The 25,282-nt window shown below is 32.1% G+C and overlaps 1 protein-coding gene across 3 annotated transcripts in view; it reads right to left on the bottom strand.

The window, feature by feature from the left end:
- LOC129231520 (serine/threonine-protein kinase Nek8-like) overlaps positions 1-25,092 on the bottom strand; it is a 72,055-nt gene extending 46,963 nt beyond the window's left edge. Inside the window, exons 1-5 of one of the 3 annotated variants that reach the window (XM_054865859.1) lie at positions 24,892-25,092; positions 23,064-23,269; positions 10,676-10,731; positions 5,259-5,435; positions 1,130-1,179 (exon numbers count right to left, since the gene is read on the bottom strand). In XM_054865859.1, the coding sequence (XP_054721834.1) occupies positions 1,130-1,179; positions 5,259-5,435; positions 10,676-10,731; positions 23,064-23,269; positions 24,892-24,938 (536 nt within the window). In that variant the 5' untranslated portion in view covers positions 24,939-25,092. The remainder of the gene's footprint in view (positions 1-1,129; positions 1,180-5,258; positions 5,436-10,675; positions 10,732-23,063; positions 23,270-24,891) is intronic. The other 2 variants (XM_054865857.1, XM_054865858.1) reach the window with 2 other exon arrangements.
- Positions 25,093-25,282: the final 190 nt, after the last annotated feature.

The following is a 25,282-nucleotide window of genomic DNA, read 5'->3' as shown; positions in this document are numbered from 1 at the left end:
AATTATAAAACTGCATTTTGAATTTTAATAGCCTTTACAACTGCATTGTACTTTACTTTTAGTCAAATAATTTAAATACACCTTTGCCTACTATTTCTTAATGGGGGAAAAATGAGTTTGATATTTTAAATTAAAAACACATTTTGCATTTTCCTGTAACTCATCAAGAAATAATTCAAAATACCTTGTTTAAGTCAGGTCATATCTGATTTTATAAAAGTTAGTATATTTACAGTGAACTGTTTTCGATTCGTGTGTGTGTTGGTGTGTATGTTCCTTATACAAATCCACAGTTAACGTCGGATCTCAACCAAATTTGGCAGGGAGGTACTTGGGCACCTGAGAAGGAACATGGGGGGTTTCGAACGCCACAAAAGAACCGAACTGTTCGAATTTTAATTTTAAAGCCCGAAAATGGCATTAAATAACTCTTTCTACCCGAAATAATTATCTGATTTCTTTGATTCAGGTCCCCATTTGAAAGCACGCGAAAAACACCCATAGAGTACATTCATTTCCTTCAAATTTCAAAAAAAAAAAACGGTTGTGAAAGGGAAAAAATTAAAAAGCACAGCTAAGCCTAATGGAACAGAAATTTTAAATCCGAAAATTATTGTTTGCCCGATTTCAGTTTAAGTTAGCATTTAGAAGGTTACAACTTTTGCTTCTTGTTGTGACTAAATAAAATATCTTTTTTGTTTTGAGGTAAAAATTTCCCCTTTTGATTATTATTTGGCGAATTGTCTTCTTTCTTTTTTTAGGATTTTAGTTGTATTTATGGAGGGTTATGTTTTTTTTGGGGGGGAGAACTTTTGATTTGCCGTTTTCTTTCTTTGAGAATGATTATTTTGACGGGAAATTTTAGTTTTTTTTCTCTCTAATTGAAACCTGATTGGTGAACATGCGTCACTTGACAGAACTTTTATTTTTGAGGTAGACCATGCAAAGCCGGGCAATACAGCTAGTTAATAATAAAACTTAAAGTAACTTGGATAAATTATATGCAAATAATATTACACTTAAGAACAAAGAGCTTAAAGACAGCTAAGAAAGAAAGGAGGATAGTTGAGAGCCCAAAAAAGAAACTTTTAACACATGCAAACAAAGATTTAAAAACTGATTAAGATACGGTTTGCCTTCACAGAGTTCAGGAGAATAATAGCAAGGAGTTCCTACCACCTGTAGTTGTAGAATAAATATAAATAAATTAACATTGACAGACTCTTGAAGGAGATTTCATAAGCTTATCAAATATTTTCTAGTGTGCAGAAATTAGTAGGAGAACTGCATACACATCTTTTGGGGGTTACAAGGAACCCTTTTACCTAAAGGTATTAAATTTGTGAATTTGTAGTTTTATATTCTTTTAAAGTATACACCTTGGTTTCAACCACTTTAATAACAAACTCATCACATCTAGCAACTGCAGTTTTGTTATCATTAGACTTCTACAGTCTGGAACAGTATATAACCGAGCTGGACGCAGATGTCATCTCATTGAAGCTGAGAACACCAACAAACTGGTAGATGAAATAAATTCATCTCACCAGCGAGTGTCCGCAGCATGTTATGGTTTGACTCGTGAATTTAAGGCAAAGTTTAGCAGTAAGTTAATGCTCCAAGCCAGGGCAAAGGCCCCAGAACTACATGCAATATACCAGACATCAAAGTTATTACATCCAGAGACAGCAGTTTTGTTTTCAAATAAGAAACTTTGTTTATTTTTTCGTCTTTAAATAAGAATGAAACTGCAGTCTCTGGATGTGACAACCGGGCTGCCTGGTACATTCCATGTAGTTCTGCCTTTGTCTTGACTTGGAGGTGGTAACTTACTGTTAAATACCTAAGAGTCTTTTAAAAATTAATGCACCTTAAATTCCTTTTGAAAAATCATGAAAATAAGAAACAAAAGTCAATTAAAGTCACCAATATATACTACTATTAAATGAAGAGCTTGCTTCCAAAAAGCATTGAATCAAAAAATTTCGAAAATTCGCTTTTCGCTGGAAAACATAGCAGCACATGTCAAGCAATGCATTTATGATTAGTAGATTTTCTGAGTAAAGTTTTGCCACATTAAAAACAGAAGGTGAAAACTTGTCCCTCCCCCATAAGAGGAATATGTCATAAATAAATTTTGTGCCAAAAAGAATTGAAGTCAAGTTTAACCAATTGCTGTGTGCCAGGAGATTACGTGATTCATCTCATGTTTAAGTTAAGGGAATTTCCCTGTGTGCCCCTTTCCGAAAAAAAACATGAATGTTCATAAATATTTTTTATGTTTATAAAAAATGTTGCAAAGATACTTAATGTTAAAATAAATGAAAATACAATATTTGTTTAACTGCAAAAATATCTTCTTTCTGTTAATATTCATTAAACAGAAAAAAATTATGAAAATTGCACAGTATCCTAATGATAGTAATTGAGAAATAAAATTATCAAATGAAGATTTCTGGTAACTACATTTCAAAATTGTGCTTCTAAAATTTTTACTGTATTTGCATGAAAAAATTCTGAGAGCGCTTTTGAATGAAAGAAAGATAACTTTGTTATTTGTTTGAGCCAAAAGGGAGTAACTCATGTAGTTTTTAAACTAAAGGGGTTAAGTTTTTTTTTCTTTTTTTATTTCTAAATAACTATACTGTCAGAATTTTTTTATTCAAGTAATTTAGTGTTGTTATCCTCTATAGATAACAACACTAAATAACCAATTACTGGGGAAAATTATATTTTTCTTTGAGTTCAATAACAAATCTTGCATAACAAAATTATATTTTTTCAAAAATAGTAAAAATAGAAAAATACATTTGAAGACAAGCTCTTCAAATGTCATACATGTATAAATCAATATTCTCAATAGATACTAATGTCAATTAGCCTTTGAATGTTAAAGTAAACAAGCACACTGTAAAATGCTATACACACAATAGTAAATAAATAAAATTAAAAAGTTATATTTTCATATTTTATAAACTTCAGAATAACACAAAGTATCAAAGTAAAGAAACTATTTAGAATATTTTCCATTTATTAACTTTTTCTACAACAAATATTTGTAACACCTTTAAGTAAAATTCACCTATAGTGGATAATGGCACCAAGGGTCATTCCAAGATAAAAAAGACATTTTTGTCTGCAAGTGACAGCTTATATACTTCATTAAAAGTAATGACTTAAGAGAAATATGAACAAAATTTAGTTGCTTAAGAAATCACAAACGTATGAGCAATTTCTTAAGCAAAAAATTTTGTTCTTTACTTCTTCAAATTATTACTTTTTAATGATATGCACTAGTGGACTTAATTCTAGACATTTTTCAATGTTTTAAAGATTTCATCATTTAACATTGTATAATGAATTGTTAGATTTATTTACTTCACTTAATTATTTATTTATAACTTTTCTAATATGTATGCATTTATTCATGTGAATTTAATTGATTTTTTTTAATTACCAAACAGCAGCAAATGTTACAATAAGAATAATATACTATAATTTCATAATATTAAATTATTTATTAAGTCAGTATATATTGTAGGAAAACCACTGCTTTTTACTACCTCTTATTTACCAAAGCGAATTATCTAAACAAATCAAAATTTGTTTGAAAACAATTTTTTAATATATCTTGCATTAAAAATTAAAATAAAATAAAGGTAATACTCACATGAAGTATGAAGGTGTAAGTATTAGAGAAGTTATAAATAAATGATTTAGGGGAAATAAATACATCTAATAATTCATTATACAATGTTAAATGATGAAATCACTAAAAATTTGAAAAGTGTAGAGAATAAGGTAAACTGGTGTATATAAACTGTCACGTGAGAAAAAAAAAAGGTGACTTTTTTGTGGATTGGCCCACCAGAAGCATATCACATCTTTGAAAAACAAAAATAATAGAAATTTTTACCTAGCTAGGCCACTCCACAAAATTACCCCCTTATTTTTTACTGGAGGGAGTTACCTAGATAGGGAAAAAGTCTTATTTATCTTTATTTTTCCACAATAAGTGTACTTATTGAAAAATTTTATTCTCAAAGAAAATAGCTCATCATTTTAGAGATACAGATTAGCAATTTAAACTTAAAAAGAAAATGCAAATATATCTCATGCCTGGTTTGAAACATTCAACGTAAAATTCATAAATCATATTGGACTTGAATTCAAGAATGAACTACATTGATTTCATAAATTTTAATAATCAATTTTATTTACTTAGATAATAAATTTATCTAAATTAATAAAAGTGAAAGAGACAGAAGTCTTCAAAACAAAAGAGAAACGGGGCAGACCTGCACTGTTATATAGATCTTTAAGGCAACACTAATAATGAAAAGGTTAACAAAAGTGAATTTGATTGAACTTGTTTGTTAAAGTAAATTTCTGCTGCACTATTTTCATCTTCAGAAAGATTACTTCCACTAAAATGGTTTCTTCATTTATAAGCGGAAAACAAAAATAGATTAAAAGCTATATTCTTTCAACAAAACAGAACATAATTGGAGACTGACATCAGAAATTTTAAGCAAACACCACTATCTTAACTGACTGAAAGTTTTCTCCAATTTTATTGAGAGTGTACAAAAAAAAATGCTCCCCAAATATGAATGAAAAGTATTTATTAGGCTAAAATACTTAGTTATTCAGTGAGCTGATATCATTGCCCAAATTTTAAGATTAAAATTAATGAAAGAATTTTTGAATTTAAGTCGACTTTTTTTAGATCAATTTCATTTTCAAAAATCTAACATCTTAGGTTTATGAAGATTTTAAAAAGGATGAAATTGGATTCAAATTCAGGAGTAGTCAAGGCAAAATTATGAGAGCGAGCAAATCCTCTGTACAGAACATGAAATGTAAGAAGAATTTTAAAAAATAATGTTAAATAATAATGAAAGATAATCAAGAAGTAAAATCACATAGAAAACAAAAATGAAAAAGTTTTGTGGAGGTGATTGGAATCAGATAATGTAATGCATAAAAAAGCTAGACTGACATTCAAAACCATAAAAAACAGCTAAAATGCAAAAACTTTATGTCTAATCCATTAAAGTTGGCACGTATTACCATAATAAGTTATGTGCTCTTTGTTGTCAGAAAAATGATATTTTACATTACAAAAACACCAGAAGGCATATGATTTTTGCTTCCTCTCAGTTTATTAAAGATGATGCATGAGGAAAATCTCTATAAGTATTTTAAAAAAAAAAAAAGTCAAAAATATATTTGCAGAAACAACAACAATAACTTACTGTTGAAGCTTTACTCTTGCTGCTCAATACTTTCGAGATCCCAAAATCTCCAATCTTCAGAATCTTCTTGTTTTGGGTGAGCAAAATGTTCTGGGACTTGAGATCTCTGTGCAAAATGAGCTTGCTGTGAAGATGCTGCAGGGTGTAGACCAACTGCCCAAAATAATGCAGCACTTCCTGGAACAAAAAAAAAAAAAAAAATGAACATCAAAATGATTGCAAAGTTCATGAACTGATAGTATAAGAGAGAGACTATTCAAGAAAGAAAATATCAGTCGCGGAAAAGTAGATAATAAAGAACATTAAGAATATGTCAAAATAATTATAAGTTAACTTCTTTAAAATAATTTTTTTTATTATTATTTTTTTTTTTTTTTACACAAGCCTGATGGAGACCTTGAAGACAAGAAATGATCATCCTTTCTACCTCGAGGAAATAAAAATTGATGTTTGGCAACAATGCAATGTAGAATCAGATTATTGAATATTAAAATGAAGTTGACATGTTAAGAATTTGACCATGTTTTTTGCAAGAATATCCCTAAGATAAATGTAAATATAGTCTCAATAAATGTGTTTTAAGACAAGATATTCTTTCAAGAACAACATCAACTCCAATATTAATATTACTGTACAATTTGTTCAACAACTTGAAAAAGGTGTTACAAGAAGATAACAAATCATTTTACACAAATCATTTGTAGACTCTCTGCTTTTTTCCAGAAATTTAAGAAAAATTTCAAAACTCCCTGAATTGTTCCTGTTTTTTTTTTTTTTTTGTTTTTTTGTTTTTTTTTAATTCTCTGTATTTTTCCTGCTTATTCAGGTTTACCTGTTGCATGGCAGCCTGTACTAAGTTAATTTTTCATTTGAATTATTACAAAAAGTCACACTAATTCAAAATAATCTAATTTGTTATACTTTGATAAAAAAAAACTTAACATTTCATCATGTATAAGGTTCTTTTACATCTTATAAACATAGCAAAGAATTCACTTGTAACATTATTCAATAACTAAATAAAAACACCAGAACTATAAAAATGATATCTAGTTTCTAAAAATCTTCCCGTAAAAAAAAGCATTTTTGGTCTAATTTTCCAAAAAAAAAATACTTTTAACCTCTTTAAAGTGCAAGCTTATTCTTGTGTGAGTCAACCATGAGTCAGAGCAGTTGTTTCATTTTTCTTCAGTGTTTGAAAGGTCTTTAAGCACCCATAGCAGGGCATAGACAATTTTTTTTTGTAAGCACAATTTTAAAAATTAGATTTTTTTAAAATTTAATTCAGATATTTTAAAGACATCAGAAACTTCAGTTATTATTAATTTTTAGTTGAAAATATAATTAAATGTCAAACTGATATTTAAAAAGCAAAATATTCAATCATTTTGAAACGTAATCCTTATCAAAATAATTGGAAATGATTGAAAAGGAAGTCTTTTGAAGTTGTCGTTAAATGGAAAACAACAACATCAAAAAAACTTCCACAATGTGATGTAAAACTAATTTACCACAAATGCAGAGGATTCAAATCAAATTTAATATCATAGTAGCCCACTATAAATCCTTTTCTTGTCTAGTTTTGTAGACTAAGTTCGATGTACATAAAAATACGATTATGTTCAAAATTGCTTTGATAATCATCTTGATATCCGTTATTTTTTCCTTCATAATGAGAAATTTCCCTTTGTATTCAATATTGGCAAAGGTAGTTCAGATGTCAAATGTTACTTTGCAGTATACTTTTGAAAACTGTCTATAAAATAGCTAATCTGAAACCGCTCATTTCGTGTTCTGTCGAACATTTAAACATCATGAATGTTGAGAATTAAAAACATTTGTAATCATGTTTTTCCAGGGGGGAAGGGGTAAAGGGTATATACTCAACGCACAAAGCTTAGATGCTAATTGTAACCAGAAGTCTAAATTACCCGACTACCTCATAAGCCTTAATTCAAATTTTTATTGAGGAGAGTGGGAGGCAAAGGGTATGTACTTGTAATGTAAATTATACTCCCAAAACAAAACACAAGAACCACACCCACTCACATGTAAATAAATTACTTTCTAAAAACTTGGGTCTCTTAATGATGGCCTGCTTGCACAACAAGACAAGGATTAGATAGCCAAAAAGACATAGCAATGATGAAGAAAACCTCATGCAGCTACTGAGGGCTTGCTGTGAGGGAATGAACTTAACACAATCATTATGAACATAAAGGCTTCTTTGTAAACTTCTGCATTAGAACAACCCTAAAGCAGAAGTTTCAAAGAGAGAGTAAATGTACTAAACCGGATATTCAAAATGAGAGTGTATAAATGCTAAGGTTATATCTTATTGATAAGATCAATAGAAATCACTTTTTATTTTCTCCGTGATTTGCGATGGAAGAACAGAAATTTCATAGTCATACATTGCGTGGAGGTTAGAAGACACTTAAGATCTCAAAGAACCTTTTCTGAATTTCGACAAAACTCCTGCAACAGCAGAAGAAAGCCACCTCTTATAACTCATATGAAGCCCTCTCCCTTTTTTTAGAAGTTGGGCCTCTAATTTCATTTTAATGATAAAAATAAAAGATATACCTGCAGTCTTAAAACTGAACAAGTAAATGAGATAAACGAGCAAATACAATAAAAGGGAAACAAAAAAAGTATTGTTTTAATTTTTATAAATGCAATCTTAAAATATAATAGGAACATTGAGATTCTGTATTATTCAATAACCTTACTTGGGCGACCGAAATGCGTTTTAAATAGACAAAAAAGTTGAATTATAGCGAACTGTTCAAATTTTAATTTAAGGACCTGAAAACGGCATTTTTCTATAATATGAGGGCGATAAAATGCTTGCAAAATTTAGCACAAAAATAGAAAGCCTCTGATTTTTTTGCATCAGATAAAATTTGTTCAATGATCCAAGAAAATTAGAGTGTGAATTATAACTCTTTCTAATTTCATGCTAAACTGTAAGAAAGCCTTCAATTAGAAATCAATTGTTGAAAAAAGGCTTTTATTTAAATTTGTAGCATGAAGAAAACCATTGAGAAGAAAGATCTGTTGCCCTTTTTTCTCGCATATGAACAAATAAAATTCTGGTTTTTGTTTCGAGGGGGATTTAAAATTTATTCCTTTTTGGTTATTTTTTCGCAATCTGTCGGGAAGGTTTAGATTTTTTGGTTCAAGCCAGATTGTTGAACATGCGTCACTTGACATAACTTTTATTTGTGAGCTAATATTGTGCAAAACCGAGCAACGCAGTAGTATTTAAAATAAATGGAAAAACTAGACCTCAAGTATCAGCGTAAATTATTGCACTGCAGTTAACCCTCGTTTATTGCGGTTAATATGTTCCAGACTTTACCGCAATAACTGAATTTCCGCGAAGTAGGATTTTGTATATATTTTCCTAATTAGAGCACATAAAACTTACTTACGGCAATTTAAATAGGTTTTTATCATAGTTAGAGTCCCCTAGACATAAAACAGCACCCTTAGTCATCATTACATTTGTATTACTTAATATATTGCACAAAATATGAGAAAATTAGATATGTTAGACACACATTGTTAGTTATTGGGAAATAAACTACACACACACTGTTCTTACACACTACTACTAGTCTATGAAAAACCTCAACTTGTTCGATGATGAATCGTTAGTGACTGTAGGAGCCCCGTTCTTCCTTTATATTTACGTATACAGTTTAAAAAGCTAGTACATTGTTGAACACCATTTACAGACGTATTTATCCCCTAGTGATAATATAGCGATTTAAATTTTCCAGTTAGTGCTTCACGGTTAAATTGAGATAGCGATTCCCTACACTTTCTTCGGCGATTTTATACCTCCACTCCCACAACTAGTACAACTAGCCTCTCAGACCTTACTTAAAAGACATATACTTTGTTATTCTTTTGTAGAAAAAAGTTTACACGAGCGCATAAAAAAGGCTAATTACTATATTTGAAAAAACTAGAAAAACCGCAATGTAGTGAAGCCACCAAAGTCGAAGCGTGAAGTAGCGAGGGATAACTGTAGTCCAAAATATTAAAAATGTTTTTACTGAAGCTGCACACATATTTCAAACAAATAAACTATCCAGTTAGAAATTGAAAATTTCTGTATAGAAAACCAAAGCAGTCAAATGGTTTGACAAAAAGAAAAAAGACTCTCCTCAAGCCTTATCCCTCCAGTTTACTTCATCGGACGTAGCTTAAAAATTGTTTCTGAATCTTAGATTTTGGAGGCAAGGGAGAGTATCCAAATCCCATTCCTTTCCCTAACGTCAGCAACAATAGCCTACAATTATGTATTTAGAATTTCAATGTCAAAAAACTTCCAGGAGAGCACGCTCACCGTAATCCTGGACAAACACCTACTCCCCATTATCAAAGATCATCTTAACTTTCGTTTTCAGGGCTTCAACTGTGAAAATGTTCCCAGAGATCCCCTGAACCTTCCCTCCAACCCACTAATAGCACCAAAGAGGGCCTAAAACGTTGTGAACCAACTTTGGTCCTCCACTTTGGAAAAAAATTTGGGAATGAAGCCTTTAAACTCTTTATCCCAACACCATTGACAGTCATCTAATCTCAACATTTTCGGAGCTTCAATTTCAAAAAATTGTTTGTTCCCAAACATGGCCTAGAATTGTATTTTTAAAACTTCGATTTTGAAAAAATTCTGGAGAGGGCCCTTGAATCTCTTCTCCCAAACATCACCAAAAATTGCCTGAAGCTGCGTTTATAGAACTATAATTTCGAAAAATCTCTAGGGCAGAAAAGTGGTCCCCCCCCCCACAATACATTTCATCTGACGACGCCAATGTCTACCATTAATAATTTAATGAATCATTAGGTTGACTAAAGCGTATGCCTTTCTATTCATCTTGAAACAGATGACTAAAAATAGTATTTCACACTTTTGAGAAAACATTTTATTAAATAAATCTCAGAAGAAACTATTTTACTATTAAAAACCATTATTAAAATATTCAGTAGCTTAGAGTTTGCTAACTCAACTAATCCTTAGCAATCCACAGGCTTCAGTCTGTAGATTGGCTCTAGTGTGGAAAAACGAGTTGAAAAGTAAATAAATAAGCGCTCCTATTTATTTACTATGTTTGTATGTTTTTTTTTTTTTTTTAATTTCTACTTACTTTTGCTATGAAGCTATAAATGACTTTATATGGAGAGTAATATGATTTTATAGAATAGGTGTGGAGAAAAAAAAATCTTGAAGAAGAAAGATTTTATAATTTTTGACATTGAGCCTCTTGAGTATTAAAGTAATCAAGGGAGAACTGTAGCTTTACTTTGCATAGTAATAAAGACTGAAAACATACTCAATCAACAAATGTATACTTTTTACAGCAAAAGAGTTTGCATGAAAATTATGCAATAGACAAACTAACCTTTTCAACAAGCAGCTCGCCATTTCGTTGACGCAAATATTCAAACAATGTGCCACCTAAATTTTAAGAAAAAATGAGATGTATGAGAAATAAAACACACTAAAACTATTGATTCATTTACTTATTGCAAAAATGTATAAATATTAATTATATCAGATCAGTAGAAAATTACATTTTTTAAAGTAATGAATAAATGTATGGTACATTTTTTTTTCAAGAATATAAAATAAATGTTAACAGGGGTGAGTTTTCTGACTTGAAACTGATACATCAGGGCTTAAAGCTCAGGGTGGAATGGCAAGATTCCCACCGTACTTCGGATTCCCTTTTTGATAAAATACTTATAAATGATTTTAGTGTACAGGAACTAATATTAAATTAAAAAATCCTCGAATCTGACTGCTGACCTCTTATTAAGATGAACTTCACGTGTCAGAACAGAGAAAAAATTAAAATACATTAAAAAAAGTTCTACCCATGTCCTGAGATACATGGAAAAGGAAAGAAAGAACCACACATAAAAAATTTGCTATTTGCAAAAGCAGAATCAAGAGGGAAAATTGAAAATAATTTTAAAACCCTCTTTTATACTAAATCAATTGCAAGATTTTTTATTATTATTACTTTTTTAACGAAAAGAAACTAGCAACACAAAAACATTTTAAATCATTGAGTTTTCTTTCCTTGTTAGCCAACTATGACATTGTTACCAAATATATCAATAAAGGCTTAGATTATATTTACAATCTACTGAAACGGGTTATAACTTAAGTTCTATATAATTCAGAATTTCCTAACAAATTACATCAGATGTAGAAAATTGGTACTAATACTTTTATTTGCAAGTAAGTTTTCACAGCCAAAATTAAGAAATAACACTAATTTTCATGGAGTTTCACCAATGCTTTTGGTAATTAAAGTCTTGAAAAAACAAGACTCTGCTAACAACACTATTAATCAACTCTCCTATCAAACAAAAAAAAAAGAATTATCAAAATATATTTCAAAGCTACCAAGCCACAGACAGATACACAAAGACACGTGTCAAACCTATAACCCCAATAATTCCGGGGTTAAGAGTTAAAAATTGGAGGGAATAAATAGTGCTTGTGGAGGAGAGTCCACCCCAAAAAGGATAAAATTCATAATTTGAGTTTCCCATGTACAGCACAAAATCTGAGATCTGAAAAATGCACTCTTTGTAAAAGACAATATCTCAAAAAAAAAAAAAATTATTTTTAAATTAGAATGATTATTTTTGTTAGATTTATTTTTTAGCTTAATGCTATTCAGTTTTTTTTTTTTTTTTTTTTTTCCCCTTAGCTATCACAAATTGCTTATTAAGCTCACTTGAACCAGGTTGATATTGCTCTGGTTTTTCACAATACAATGATAACAAGAATAAGTATAGTTCAGTGTTTTAACATTAGGAAGATAAATTTTTGCCAATATGGTTACAAATCAGTTGCTTTCATTCAGGTCCAAAAACTTAAGATTTTTGGACCTGGCCCTCAACGAGCAGGACCACTCCTGAGCAGGGGCATCTATGCCCTACACACATACAAACAAATACAAATACAAAAGTGATGACCAGCAACAGGCTCTGGGCCCAGCTAGGCTGGTTTCTAGTCAATTTACAATCCCCAGTGAAGATCAATGGCCCTCTTAAAACTATCTACTCCCTTACTCATTACCACCTCTTCTGGTAAGCTGTTCCAAGGTTCCACTACCCTCCTAAAATAATAATTTTTACAAATATCCATGTTAGCCTGAGATTTAAATAGCTTAAAACAATGACCCCCTTGTCCTGTTTTCAGTGCTAAAGTTTATCCCCGTAACATCTTTCATTTTAATAAATTTAAACAACTGAATCATGTCAATTCGGTCTCTTCTTTGCTCAAGACTGTACATTTTTAGCATTCTAAGCCTGGAATCGTATCCTAAATGAGAAAGTCCATTTATTAGCCTTGTAGCATGCCTTTGAACCCTTTCCAATACATTAATATCTTTCTTAAGATAAGGAGACCAAAACTGAACAGCATACTCCAAAACTGCCTACACACATATGCCTGCACACATATGCCTGCACACACATGCCTACATAAACGAACACACACATGCATACACACCTACATGTCCACCTACATGTTCACACACATCTTCTAACACACATCAACATTGAAATCCACGACTTTCCATGACTTCTGCTCGTAACTTTCCATGACTTCTGCTCGTAACTTTCCATGACTTGCTGGATGCAATTTTTGTAGAAAAAGACAATGGTTTTTCACAAGAATATCTAAAGTAGTGTTTTGTAAAAATTAAATTGCAACCTTCTGATCCATGCTTTCGACATGTGTTGCTAAAAATCCAAATTAAAGTGAAATGTTATCAGCTCGGCTACTATTATAACTAAAAAGCAAACTATGGATCAAAGACTAGTAATACACATAATATAATCAGAGTTTTAACTAAATTATTCCGCTACCAAAGATATACATTTATAAATCTAAAATTTTTGAAAAATGTTTTTGGCTTCCAATATATAATGCAAATTTTTTGTATTGGTAAGAATTTACATGTAAACAAATTTATTATTTTTCCTCCAAAAATTCTGATAAAAGACACAACAATTTTTCGATCACAAAAAATACTAAAAAAGTTTTTCGTGCAAAATGATTTTTCATAACAGAACAAGCTTCAAACATGATCATGAAGCAATGATGATGTAAAATTACAGGTGAACAGTGAAACATTTAATCTTGATTTTTATGTCCTTTTTTTTGGAATTTTTTAAGTGAATATTTTTTTTACAAACAAATAATGAATCTAAAATTTTTTTTCTTTTTTACTTTCTTCTATATCTAATATATAGAAGAAAGTATTGGATTCGTGCAAATTTTCGAATTTCGAATTTTGACCGATTCGAACGTTTTGAGGTGTGCTGAGTCCATTTTGACTATTTTTGGAAAATGTCTGTCTGTCTGTGTGTGTGTATGTATGTGTGTGTGTGTCAAGTCTGTGTGTGACCAGTTTTTTGTGGCCGCTCTACAGCAAAAACTACCGCATGAAATCGAACGAAATTTGGTACACATATGTGCCCCTATGTGAACTTGTGCCCATTGGTGTTTGGCGCGAATTCCTCCAAGGGGGGTGGAGCAATGGTTTTGAGTTACGCGTGATTGCTATTCCTCAGGAAGTAACTGGCGGAATCAAACAAAATTTGGTCCACATGTTGCCCTTAACAGGAGCAGGTGCTGATTCAATTTGGGTGTCAATAGCTCAAACGGGGGTTGAAGTATAGAACGTTTTTTGTCGTCAATTGTGACTGTTGTATCTCAAGAAATAACGAACGGAATCAAACAAAAATTTTTTGACAAGTACCCCTTAGTGGGTATAAGAGCTGATTTTATTTTGGTGTCAACAGCTAAAAAGGGGGGTAGCGCAATCGCCCGTTCTTTTTTTCCATTGTGAGTGCCCTATCTCAAGAAGTAATGCTACGTTCTGGTTGAAATTTGGAATATATGTGAATCCATATGTAAACAGGCTTTGGTTCAATTTTGACGCCAATCGCTCCAAGAAGTATTGATTTGTTTTTTTGAATAAAAATAGCTTTATTAATGCAACAATAAGAAAGATAAATCGTAATAGATTGTCGTCTGCGTATTTCCCGTGATTTTAACGGAAATATTATCTCAATGATTTAAAATTTTTAACTGTTGCCAACTTATGTTTGGTAACAAATAAAATATTTGTAATTAATTCAAGCAAGGCTTTTAAAATAACTTTCAATTTTCGCTCTTTGCTTTGCTTTTGCAATAATTCAGACATTGGGATGGTCGTCAAGTTTTTGCATGTGTAATTTTGTTTTCATTGGGAATATTGCTTCCTCGTGAAGCATGGGGAGGGATTAGAAAGAAAAAAAAGAAAAATATAGAAGAAAGTTTCATGATGGCCACAACATACTAGTTTTTTAAAGCATGTAGTTTTATAAAATATCTGTGACTAGCTATAATTTAGTAATTACCAAAATTAAGTTTACAAAAAATAAAATAAATAATCAGAAAAAAATAAAATATCTAATTAACATACCAAACATTACCAGATATATCAATGACAAAGTTTTAGAATAGGTTATGCAAGTTTTAAAAAATCCTGTATTTGTGATTTTTACAACATTTTCGGACTTCTGAAAAATTTTACCCCGGAAAATTCCCTCATTTCTGTATTTTATCGATGTCTCAAACATCCTTAATAAATTCTTACGAACAATTTTATTTTCTAAAATCTTCTTTAACTAAAGGCACTGCTCAAAATTTACAATAAATTTTATGAGTCTCTTGAATCAACACGGATGCAAATAATTTAAACATTTCAAGTCTATATTAGAGTAAAAAAATTAGAAATCTACAGGTACTCAACTACACGATTATACATATAAGGAGGGTTATAATAATGCTAAACACATAACTATAAATGTCCAAATGGTAAAATCACATAGTAAAGAAAAACGAGCGAATGTTATAGAAGCAGATGCAATCGGATTTCGAATGCGTGAAAAATTGAGATTGATGCGTACGTGTAAACAACAGCTAAGATGAGTAAATTTTATACCTAATCTCTACAATTTGATAATTATGCATGTTCTTGATCTCAAAATCTATGACCAGTGTTCAGTTTCCATGCCTTTTGAGCATTTTTTGCTGAAAATCATGACTTTCCATGACTATTTTTGATCATAGTCAAAATCAATGACTTTCCCTGACTTTCCAGGTGCGCAGACACTGTGAATTCATTTTACAAGTAGCTTTTATACTTTTGATGCCGTGACTTTGAGGATTGCGGTCTCTTTGCATCCACTATGGGAATTGTTTTTTTTTTTTTTTCAAATTTTTGATGTTTAGTATGCTTTGTTAAGAGGTAAACAAATAAAATACCTTTTCATTTTTACTAAAATCTCAAAATGTTTAAGTTTTGAACAAAATTCGGTGAGTAAGTGAAACCTGGGTTACAAAGTTAAATGCTTAACCCTTGCCTGAATTTTAGTTTTTAGTTTCAACTATTTAAAATACTATACATATAACATTTCTAGTGTAATTTAACATAATTTAGAATGATAGAGTGATATTGATGCATCAGGGGTTCCTATCTCCCAGAGAGCAATCAGCCCCCCCCCCCCCCCAAAAAAAAACACTCTGAAAACCATCAAGAATGATATTCTCAACAGAAAATAGGAAAAACAACTAACTAAAAGTTTCAATGATGCAGTTTGTACCATCTCCGAAACTTAAAAATTTTGTTTTGAGAAAAATAACCTTTTTTTTGGGGGGGGGGGGGGGGAATATTAGATATTTCACACATTTTCCCCCCAAAATTAATTTATTTTTTACAAAATTATTTAATTTATCACAAAAATGGATCCAGCCAAACAGTCTCAAATACTCCTGGAACAACTAAACATTAATATCTAAAGCAATAAGGATAAGATTTTATTCTGAAGATAAAATTTTGCATTATGAAAAAGATAATTAAGAGTTATCCGGGGGAAAAAAAGCCCAAGGCACATTTGCGTAATTTTCAATAGTTTGCCATAAATGTCCAAGTCTGTTTTCGGACACCTAGGCACTTAAAGAGTCTTGTGTACTTCAATCTTGTGCAGGGGTGCCCATCCCCCCAAGCTCAATGGCGCAAATTCCCCCCCAAAAATTTTCTCGCTTTGGAATCGTGTTAAATATAATTTTTTAGAGTTTAATTTCCAGTCAAATTCATGGGGGGGGGGGGGGGTAGCGCTAACAAATAGCACTTGAACTGAAATATTGTTGGATTGTTGACCTGCCTTCAAATTTTACAACGTGCACTTTAAATAAACAAGTTATGGGTACCTCTGAATTTTGCTACACCTTTTTTTTTTCAAACGTATGAACAATTACAGGAAGAGTGGATTCAACTTTCTGGCTTCGTATGGAGTCATTACTAGATGTATATATTATGAATCTATAAAATATGAATCTTATTTTATTTTCACTTAGCTAGGGGGTTCGGGGGTTTCTCCTTCGGAAAATTTTCGAAATTGTAGTTTTAAAACCAGTTTAGACGATCTCTGGTGTTGTTTGGGGGATAAAAGGTTTGGTGTGCCCTTCCCGGTAATTTTTCAATACTGAAACTTTAAAAGCGCAATTGTAGATAGTTTAACGTTGTGTGAAAGAGGGCTTTTCCTTTGTTTTCGAAATTGTAGTTCTAAAAACGCAGTTTTAGACTATCTGTGGTAATGTTAGGAAAGAAGAGATCCTAGAGCTTGCCCCAGGAAAATTTTCAAAATTAAAGTCTTAAAAACGCTATCTATGGTTGGGGGAAAAGCAGTTTTCTGAAATTGAAGCTCTAAAATCGCAATTGTAGCCGACCTTTGTGACGTTGAGAAAACGAGTTTCCGGAAGCTCTCCCGGAAATTTCTCGAAATTGAAGCCCCGAAAATGAAATTTAACACGATTTTTTAATAATGTTGACGAGAGTAGGAGGGAGGGAGAGGGGCGCTCCACTCAAAATTTCGAACTTGTAGCTTAAAAAACGTAGTTTTGATAGATCTTGATAATGTTAGTGGAAGGTGAATTCCGGTACCATTCCCCCGCGAATTGTTTGAAATTGATACTCCAAAAACCCAATTCTAGGGTTGTCTTTGATCGTGTTAAGGAAAGAGGGGGGAATCAGGGTTTCTAGTATAATTTTTTTAAAATTGCAGTTCGACAAACGCAGTTCTAGATAACTCTTGATGATAAAGAGGGTGTTATTCTGGCACTACAGTGAGGGGCGTTCTCCTGGAAGTTTTCCAAAATTGAAGTTGCATATCCAAAAAATATGGATCAGACACACCGTGACAGATATGTTTCGGAAATCCTAAAAATGGATTCAGCTATTCAGCACACATCGAAAATAAGAACTCGAGAATTTTAATGAATCAAATATCCTTCTATACATATTAGATATAGAGGAAAGTAAATATGATTTACGAAACATAATTTAAACACCTTAAGAACAGACTGTCCTACCTCCATCAGCGAAAACCAACATCACTGAAAGTTTTAATAAAAATCATCTAATGATAAATTGAAACAATCAGTTTAAAAATGGTAGAGACGATGGAAGTAAAGTGAAACAAAAAATTCTTCACAAGCTTGAGCTCGTTCATGAAGAAAATATATTAATTCTCAATTAGAGGGATAAAAAAATATGTTATTCGCAAACTTCAAAACTAGTTCTTAACGATGGTCGAGGCGCAAATGAATTAATGGAAGACTAGAGCATACTAGTCAGAATTATTACAAACAATAAAACATTTTTAACCTCTCTCCCTCTCATCATTTTTACACATGCATTCATCATGCAGAATTGTGTTACTTCCAGAAAATTTATAAAAATTTGAAAAAAAAATCAAATCATCTGATCCAGCTTTGAAACGGACACAAACTCCATGCCGTCTGTGATGTTCCCTTCAATGAAAAAGAGACACGGTCATCCAATTTTGGAAAGAGTACCAAGGCCGTCACTAGGTCAAAAAAAAGAAAAAAAAACTGGCTAGGGGGGTACGCTTTTGGCGGCCCATTTATTGTTTCAAACGCATGTTCCAATATGCAGAGAGAGAGAGAAGATTTGGCCTCTGGTTTAGCAGGGATAGTCATATTACTAGACCTTAGTACTAGCAATATAAATTTAATGGTAAGGGTAATATTCAGTCAGAATTAGGAAGTGTCGGAGGGCTACCTTCTTGCATTATTTCGAAATTGAAGACATAAAAACGCAGTTTTAGACTATATTTTAAGTTTGGGAGAAAGGGGGGGGGGAGTCCAGGATAGCCTCTCCCGATAATTTTTCCAAATTTAAGTTCTCAACACAATCGTACGTTATATTTAATTATGTTCAGAAGAGGGGGTCTGGGGCTCACCCCCGGGAATTTTCAAGATTGTTATTTGAAAAACACAGACGACTTATGGTGATGTTAAGGGTGGAAGAGATTTGAGGTCATCCTTCTATAATTTCTCAAAATGCAAAATTCGAGCACGCATTCCCAATTGTGAATTATTTGTGATTGTGACACGGAAAGGGGGGTCTGGGGGCTTTACCCCCGGGAAAAATCTGAAAATTGTAGTTTGAAAAATGCAGTTTTAGATGATCTATGGTGATATTAAGGGGAAAAGAGATGCGCCCCCACCCGAAACTTTTTCAAATTTTGAAGCCTTAAAAACACGATTGTAGCCTTTTTTTTTTTTTTTTTTTTGTTAAAATTTAGTGCTCCGCCAGTTTCTTGAAATTAAAGCTCCGAAAACGTAATTTAAGCCAACCTTCGATGGAAGGGGGAGTTTTAAAGGAGCTCGAGACCAGAAATGTTTCAAAATTGAAGCTCTAAAAGGGAGATTTAAGACATTTTTCGATGATGTTGGCGAGAGAGAGAAAAGGAGGGGGGGAGGGGCATTCTCTCGAAAAAATTTCAATCTGTTTAAACTGCAGTTTTAGAAGATTTTCAGTAATGTTAATGGGTGGAGAGATTCGGAGTCCTTCCATGGCAAATTTTCAAAATTAAATTCAATTAACGCAAACGTAGACGATTTTAAATGCTGTTAGAAGAGTAGAAGGTTTTGGAGATTCCCCCGAAAAATTTTCTGAATTGAAGCCTTAACAATGAAATTTTTGAGGATCTTTGGTAATATTTGGAGAACGACAGTTTCGGGACACCTCAGGGAGTTTTTTAAAAATTAAAGTCCGAAAGACGAAATTTATTCGACCTTGAATGATGATGAATGATTAATTGAGAGGGTGTTTCTCGGAGGTTACGTCGGGAGCACTCTCACAGCTTTTCGAAATTGCAGTCCTAAATACTTAGGTGTATGCCATCTTTAATGACATTAGGATAAAGGATGGGGTTTGAAAACGTTTTCGCGGGATTTTTTTCAAAACCTAAGTTTTAAAAACTCATTTCCAGGCCAGCTTTGGGGACGTAAAAAGAAGGGTTTGGAGTTCTCTACTCTTCCTTTCAGTTTGACTACGTTCCTCCTATCTTCATTGTAAATTTCAATGATTGATAAACATATTGTGGTAATATTTTTTTTCAATTTTCCTCTGCCAAACACGATTATTTGCTTGGATTTTCCATAATAAAATTTTCAATTTCCTGCACAATATTTTTGTTTTCTTGCAATACAAGTATTTGCGGCCTCATAGAAAAAGGACTTTTAACATTTTGAACGGATGTGGTTATTTTCTGCGATACCTTAGGACTCTACTCCACTTCATTTTATTTTAAATATGCCACCTGCATCTCTTGATCAAACTTTGATTTACTTACGATTTTTACATTCAAACACTTTTGGCGTGAGTATTCATTATAATACTTTTGAATCTCTCTTTGCATTTAACTTTTTTTTCCCCCTCCATCTCTTTATTTCAAATTTATTTCGGCGACCAACACATTTTTCTCCACTTAGCAATGATTTTCAAGAAAACATATTTCATCAGAAAAAAAAGTATATACGTATCGGAATATTTCGGCGACCCGTATCCTATGGGCTGTTCTATTTATTTATGTATTTTTATTTTTATTTTATTATTTTTTTAACTTCAGAACCATGAAGTATGGTTTTGTATAACCAGGGCCGCCGAGAGACAAGGCGTGCAACATGTTAGTTTGGTCGCCTGTCCTCCCTCCCATTATTCAAATTTTACTCTATGCACAATGTTTTTAATTCGAGCCGAACCCATAGTTTCCGACTTGGCAGACATACGCACTGTGTAGTCTAGTGAAAAGTGTACTGTAAAGAATACTTTTTTTTTTGCGTTAATAAAAATGTTTGAAGTGTACATTTCCGCTGCCGTTACTTACTCTTGATAAAGGAGAATCAAGGATGTTCCTAAATTCTATTTTAAGATTACATTTTGTATTCAAATTTGACAGAAAAAAAAACTTTTTGTCACTATTATTTCACTTGTTCATTTATAATTACTATTTTAATTTTTTTAAACAACGAAGAGTTTTCCTTTTTCTTCGTTAATTGCATCGCTAAAATGAAATTGTCGGCCACACTTCTGAAAACCGGGGGGGGGGGGGGGGGGGCTTGCTACGGCGACGGCCCAGAAAAGTACGCGGAAAAAGTATTATTAATGCTTCTATTTCTTGTTGAATGAGTTTAAATATTTTTTCTTTCCAAACTTCAAAAATTTCATGTTCTAAATGAAAAAAACCTTCTGGAAAAAAAATCCCCCCCCCCCCAAAAAATTTTGATGGCGCAACTTGCGCCATAATCCCCTCCTGTGGGCACCACTGATCTTGTGAATGACCAAACATGGCGACTACGCCAAAAACTAAGATATAAATTTTTGAATTTGCAGTATAAGAATAATTTTAAAACAAAAAGCCATATGAAACTTCAATTCAGCTGAAAAGTTTTTAGCACATTTGCATCAAAAGCAATGAGTATGATATGAAATTTTATATATGATTTATTTTAAAATAACACACACACACACAAAAAAAATCTGTAACACATTTTCTGTTATTTTTATTAGTTTGCAGTTAAATAAAACTTTTAATTCTGCATACACTGCAGAAGCACTGAAGCCTCTTATTTACTTTTTATGAATGAACAGTATAGTACAGTAAAGCTAATAAAAAAAAAAAAAACCACTAAACCTGAACACCAAAAAAAAAAAAAAGTTTAAACGTGTTGCAAATTACTTCTTACCCTTCCAACAAGAAGGGGTAAAAAGTCCCAGCATTGAAGGAGGACATGCTTAACACACAAATACACATTTCTACACACACATGCTTACATACACCAGCATGGCCACACGCATACATAAGCAAGCATACTTATATCCACACATGCTTGTTTACATACATTCATACATTTCTACACATACCTACACACAGGCAGGCATGCCAACATACACAATCAGTTAGCTACACATATGCCTACATAAACACACACATGCCTGCACACACATACACTCTTGATTGAGAAAATATAATTTGAATTTAATATGTCAAAAATTTAAATTTCTATTATTAGAACTTAAAAATAATGTACATTACAACAAACATTTTTACTTTCCAAACAAAGTTCAGACTTTTGAATCAAATAAGTAGATTTATTTTCAACATTTTAAGCACTTGACTTATGTCAACAATCATAACAGTGATTTCTAGAAACCACAATCTACAAATAACAGATTCAGTCATTCCTCAAAAAAATCAACCTTTTGTCCTGCACATGACAGTTCATATATTTCATTAAAAAGTAAAAATTTCAAAGAGTAATGATGAAATTTTTTGCTTAAAATAGGCAATTTTGCAATTTGTTGAGCAGAAAAAATTTGTTCATTAATATTTTTAAGCACTATTTTTAATGACATATATGAAGCGTCACATGCAGAACAAAATGATAGTTTTCTGTGGAATGGCCCAATCTTTTTTTACTGAAATTTGAGTAATGAGCATAGTTTTTAGATATTTCTAAACTTGTAAAAGCACATGAAATCGTTAATTTCAAATGATCAGTTTTAAAAAAAAAGGTACAGAAGTCAAATTTCAGGTATGCCATTTAGCAGCTAACAGACAGCCAATACAGATAGATCAATCACTACATGAATACTCTAACACACTTTCATTTAGTGAATAAAATATGACAATGTATATAAAGTACAAATTGAGAATGAAAAAAGGTTAAAAAACCAGCAAAACAGAAGAAAGGAATGGAAAAAATGGAATCCACTTACGACCAAAAGCCTGTTGAAGCTAGTGAATACATAAAAAGTAGTCGAAAACTTTGTACTGCATAGTGAATAAAATATGACAACGTATATAAAGTACAAATTGAGAATGAAAAAAGGTTAAAAAAACAGCAAAACAGAAGAAAGGAATGGAAAAAATGGAATCCACTTACGACCAAAAGCCCGTTGAAGCTAGTGAATACATAAAAAGTAGTCGAAAACTTTGTACTGCATAGTGAATAAAATATGACAACGTATATAAAGTACAAATTGAGAATGAAAAACGGTTAAAAAACCAGCAAAACAGAAGAAAGGAATGGAAAAAATGAAATCCACTTACGACCAAAAGCCCGTTGAAGCTAGTGAATACATAAAAAGTAGTCGAAAACTTTGTACTGCATAGTGAATAAAATATGACAACGTATATAAAGTGCAAATTGAGAATGAAAAAAGGTTAAAAAACCAGCAAAACAGAAGAAAGGAATGGAAAAAATGGAGGTTTGCTGGTTTTTTAACCTTTTTTCATTCTCAATTTGCACTTTATATACGTTGTCATATTTTATTCACTATGCAGTACAAAGTTTTCGACTACTTTTTATGTATTCACTTTCATTTAGACTGACAAAAAAGGTACCTGGCACATATTCCATGACAATTTTCATCATTTTGTCCTCCAAAAAGCTCTCATAGTAGGGGACAATATGGGGATGGTCCAACATGGCCAGAACCTTGGCTTCGTTCATAGATACCTGTCTCTCCTCCACAGACATCTGGTCCACTACGATTTCCTTCAGTACCACCGGTTTGCAGTCAGAGAGTCGATGGCACAGGTACACGGTCCTGGGAGAAAAGGAAAGTCATTAAAAGATAGTGAAAGACCAGTTTTGCATTTTATAATCAATGATTTCAAATGCAATTTCAACAGCTTTTCCTCATTTTTAAATCCTATATTGTTGGCCGAGTACCGCAGCTCGGTAACTACAAATTTGAAAAAAAAAATGAATGTTTCACTTCTATAGAAAATGTTTGTTTGAAAGACATGAATGCTTCTAATTAAGTAAATTTTAGAGATAGTTAATTAACATTTAAACCAAGTCTTCACTTCCATAAAAATCATGGGAAAATTTTTTTTTTTTTTTTTTTTTTGAGTTTTCCTTGATGCTGTATAAAGAAAACTGGATCATAGTTACCTACTTGCAGGGTTCAGAGACATGGCCCACCATATATTTCAGCTTTAATTTCGTGAAAAGAAATTTTAGGACATCATCGATGACAGCAGGATCTACTTCTTCAGTGTACTTTGGAATTTCTCACATGTACAGAAAAAGACTGATATAATTAACTTGATTTCGAAAGGTTTGGAGTTACATTAATAGGTGGTTTCATCAATAACATTTTTAAGTAGGAAATGAAATAATTTCAATCAGAGCATGTCTGAATAAAAACATGTCCTTTCATAATAATTTAAAGGCTAAAAAATGTATTGTGCTGCTAAGTCTAACTTTTAAAAAAGTTGACAGATAATACGAACTAAGTGGGGCAGGTTGGGACAGACAGTGGTGGGGGCACTGTCCAAAGCTGCTCCACCAATGAGCAGTACAGAAAAAACCTATTTCATTTTACTTAATAAATCTGATGAGTTTAAATGAACTAAAATTGAGAAAATGGCTACTGTTTTACAGAAATTGATTTTTCTTTCCAGTTAAACTATTAAAATATAAGAGAAAAGGTAAGATCTAGAAAATAAAATAGGAAGTTCCCTGCTGTTGAAACAGCAGCAAAAAATGTTATTAGTAATAAGATTTCCCTTATTTAAGATGGAAATTGTCAGGATTATTGTGGTGACCCATTTTTCTTTCTAGTTAAACTATTAAAATATAACAGAAATGATGAGATCTAGAAAATAAAATAGGAAGTTCCCTGCTGTTGAAACAGCAGCAAAAAATGTTATTAGTAATAAGATTTCCCTTATTTAAGATGGAAATTGTCAGGATTATTGTGGTGCCCCAAGGTGCCGCAAGGGGGGTAGGATTTTTCCACAAAAAGTAGACAAAAGAACCCCCCCCCCCCTCTTTTATTTTTACCCCTAACAAAATGCGGACCTTAATATAAAAACCTGGATCAATACACACAAAAGTGCATTGTCATTATTTGATAACTGCTTAAGCTTTGCAAATCTAAAGAGCTGTACAGTACGGAGAGATATTTTCCCAGCCTTACTAGAAAGTAAAAGCTTTCAAATTTCTAATTTAGTGAGATTTAGCAAGTACGAAAAGTGTTTTCAAGCACAAATTAATTTCCTCCACCTCCATCCGTTAACAAAATTTATAATTCTTTTAACAGGGCTATGAAGTGTATAAAATTCACATCGCTCTTTTTCACCTAGTTTAATTTTCAAGAAATGCGCGATTACTTCACCTATTAAGTTTAAAGCTAAAACTATGAAACAGAATTAGAAGTACCCATAGCCTCCTCTTCCAACTACGCGAATCTTTTCATAATTCTCCATTTCAACTTTTTTCTTGTCCGCGCTGTTCCGAGTTAATTCGCATTCTGCGAATACAAACGATGGTTCAAAAAGCACGAAAGAATAATTCCTAGTGAAAATACAAACAAGATCAAGATTTTTTTTCTTTAAAAATAAATTATGTCGAATTTCTTAAACTTGAGAACTTCCAGCTGAGAAGTTTGGTTTCAAATATGAAGTTTGAAGGCTGTGGCTATTGCGCCGGTAACCGGTTCAATAGCTCCCCAGCTATAGCGCCGGCATAGCCTCAGGCGTTCATGTTCCCGGCATCTATTCCCGGCGTAATAGCAGCAGGGCTATTGAGCAAGCAATTTTTAAGGCGTAAT

The sequence above is a fragment of the Uloborus diversus genome, chromosome 10, assembly GCF_026930045.1.
Source record: "Uloborus diversus isolate 005 chromosome 10, Udiv.v.3.1, whole genome shotgun sequence".
Taxonomy (NCBI): domain Eukaryota; kingdom Metazoa; phylum Arthropoda; class Arachnida; order Araneae; family Uloboridae; genus Uloborus; species Uloborus diversus.
This window is presented reverse-complemented; position numbering and strand designations above follow the sequence as displayed.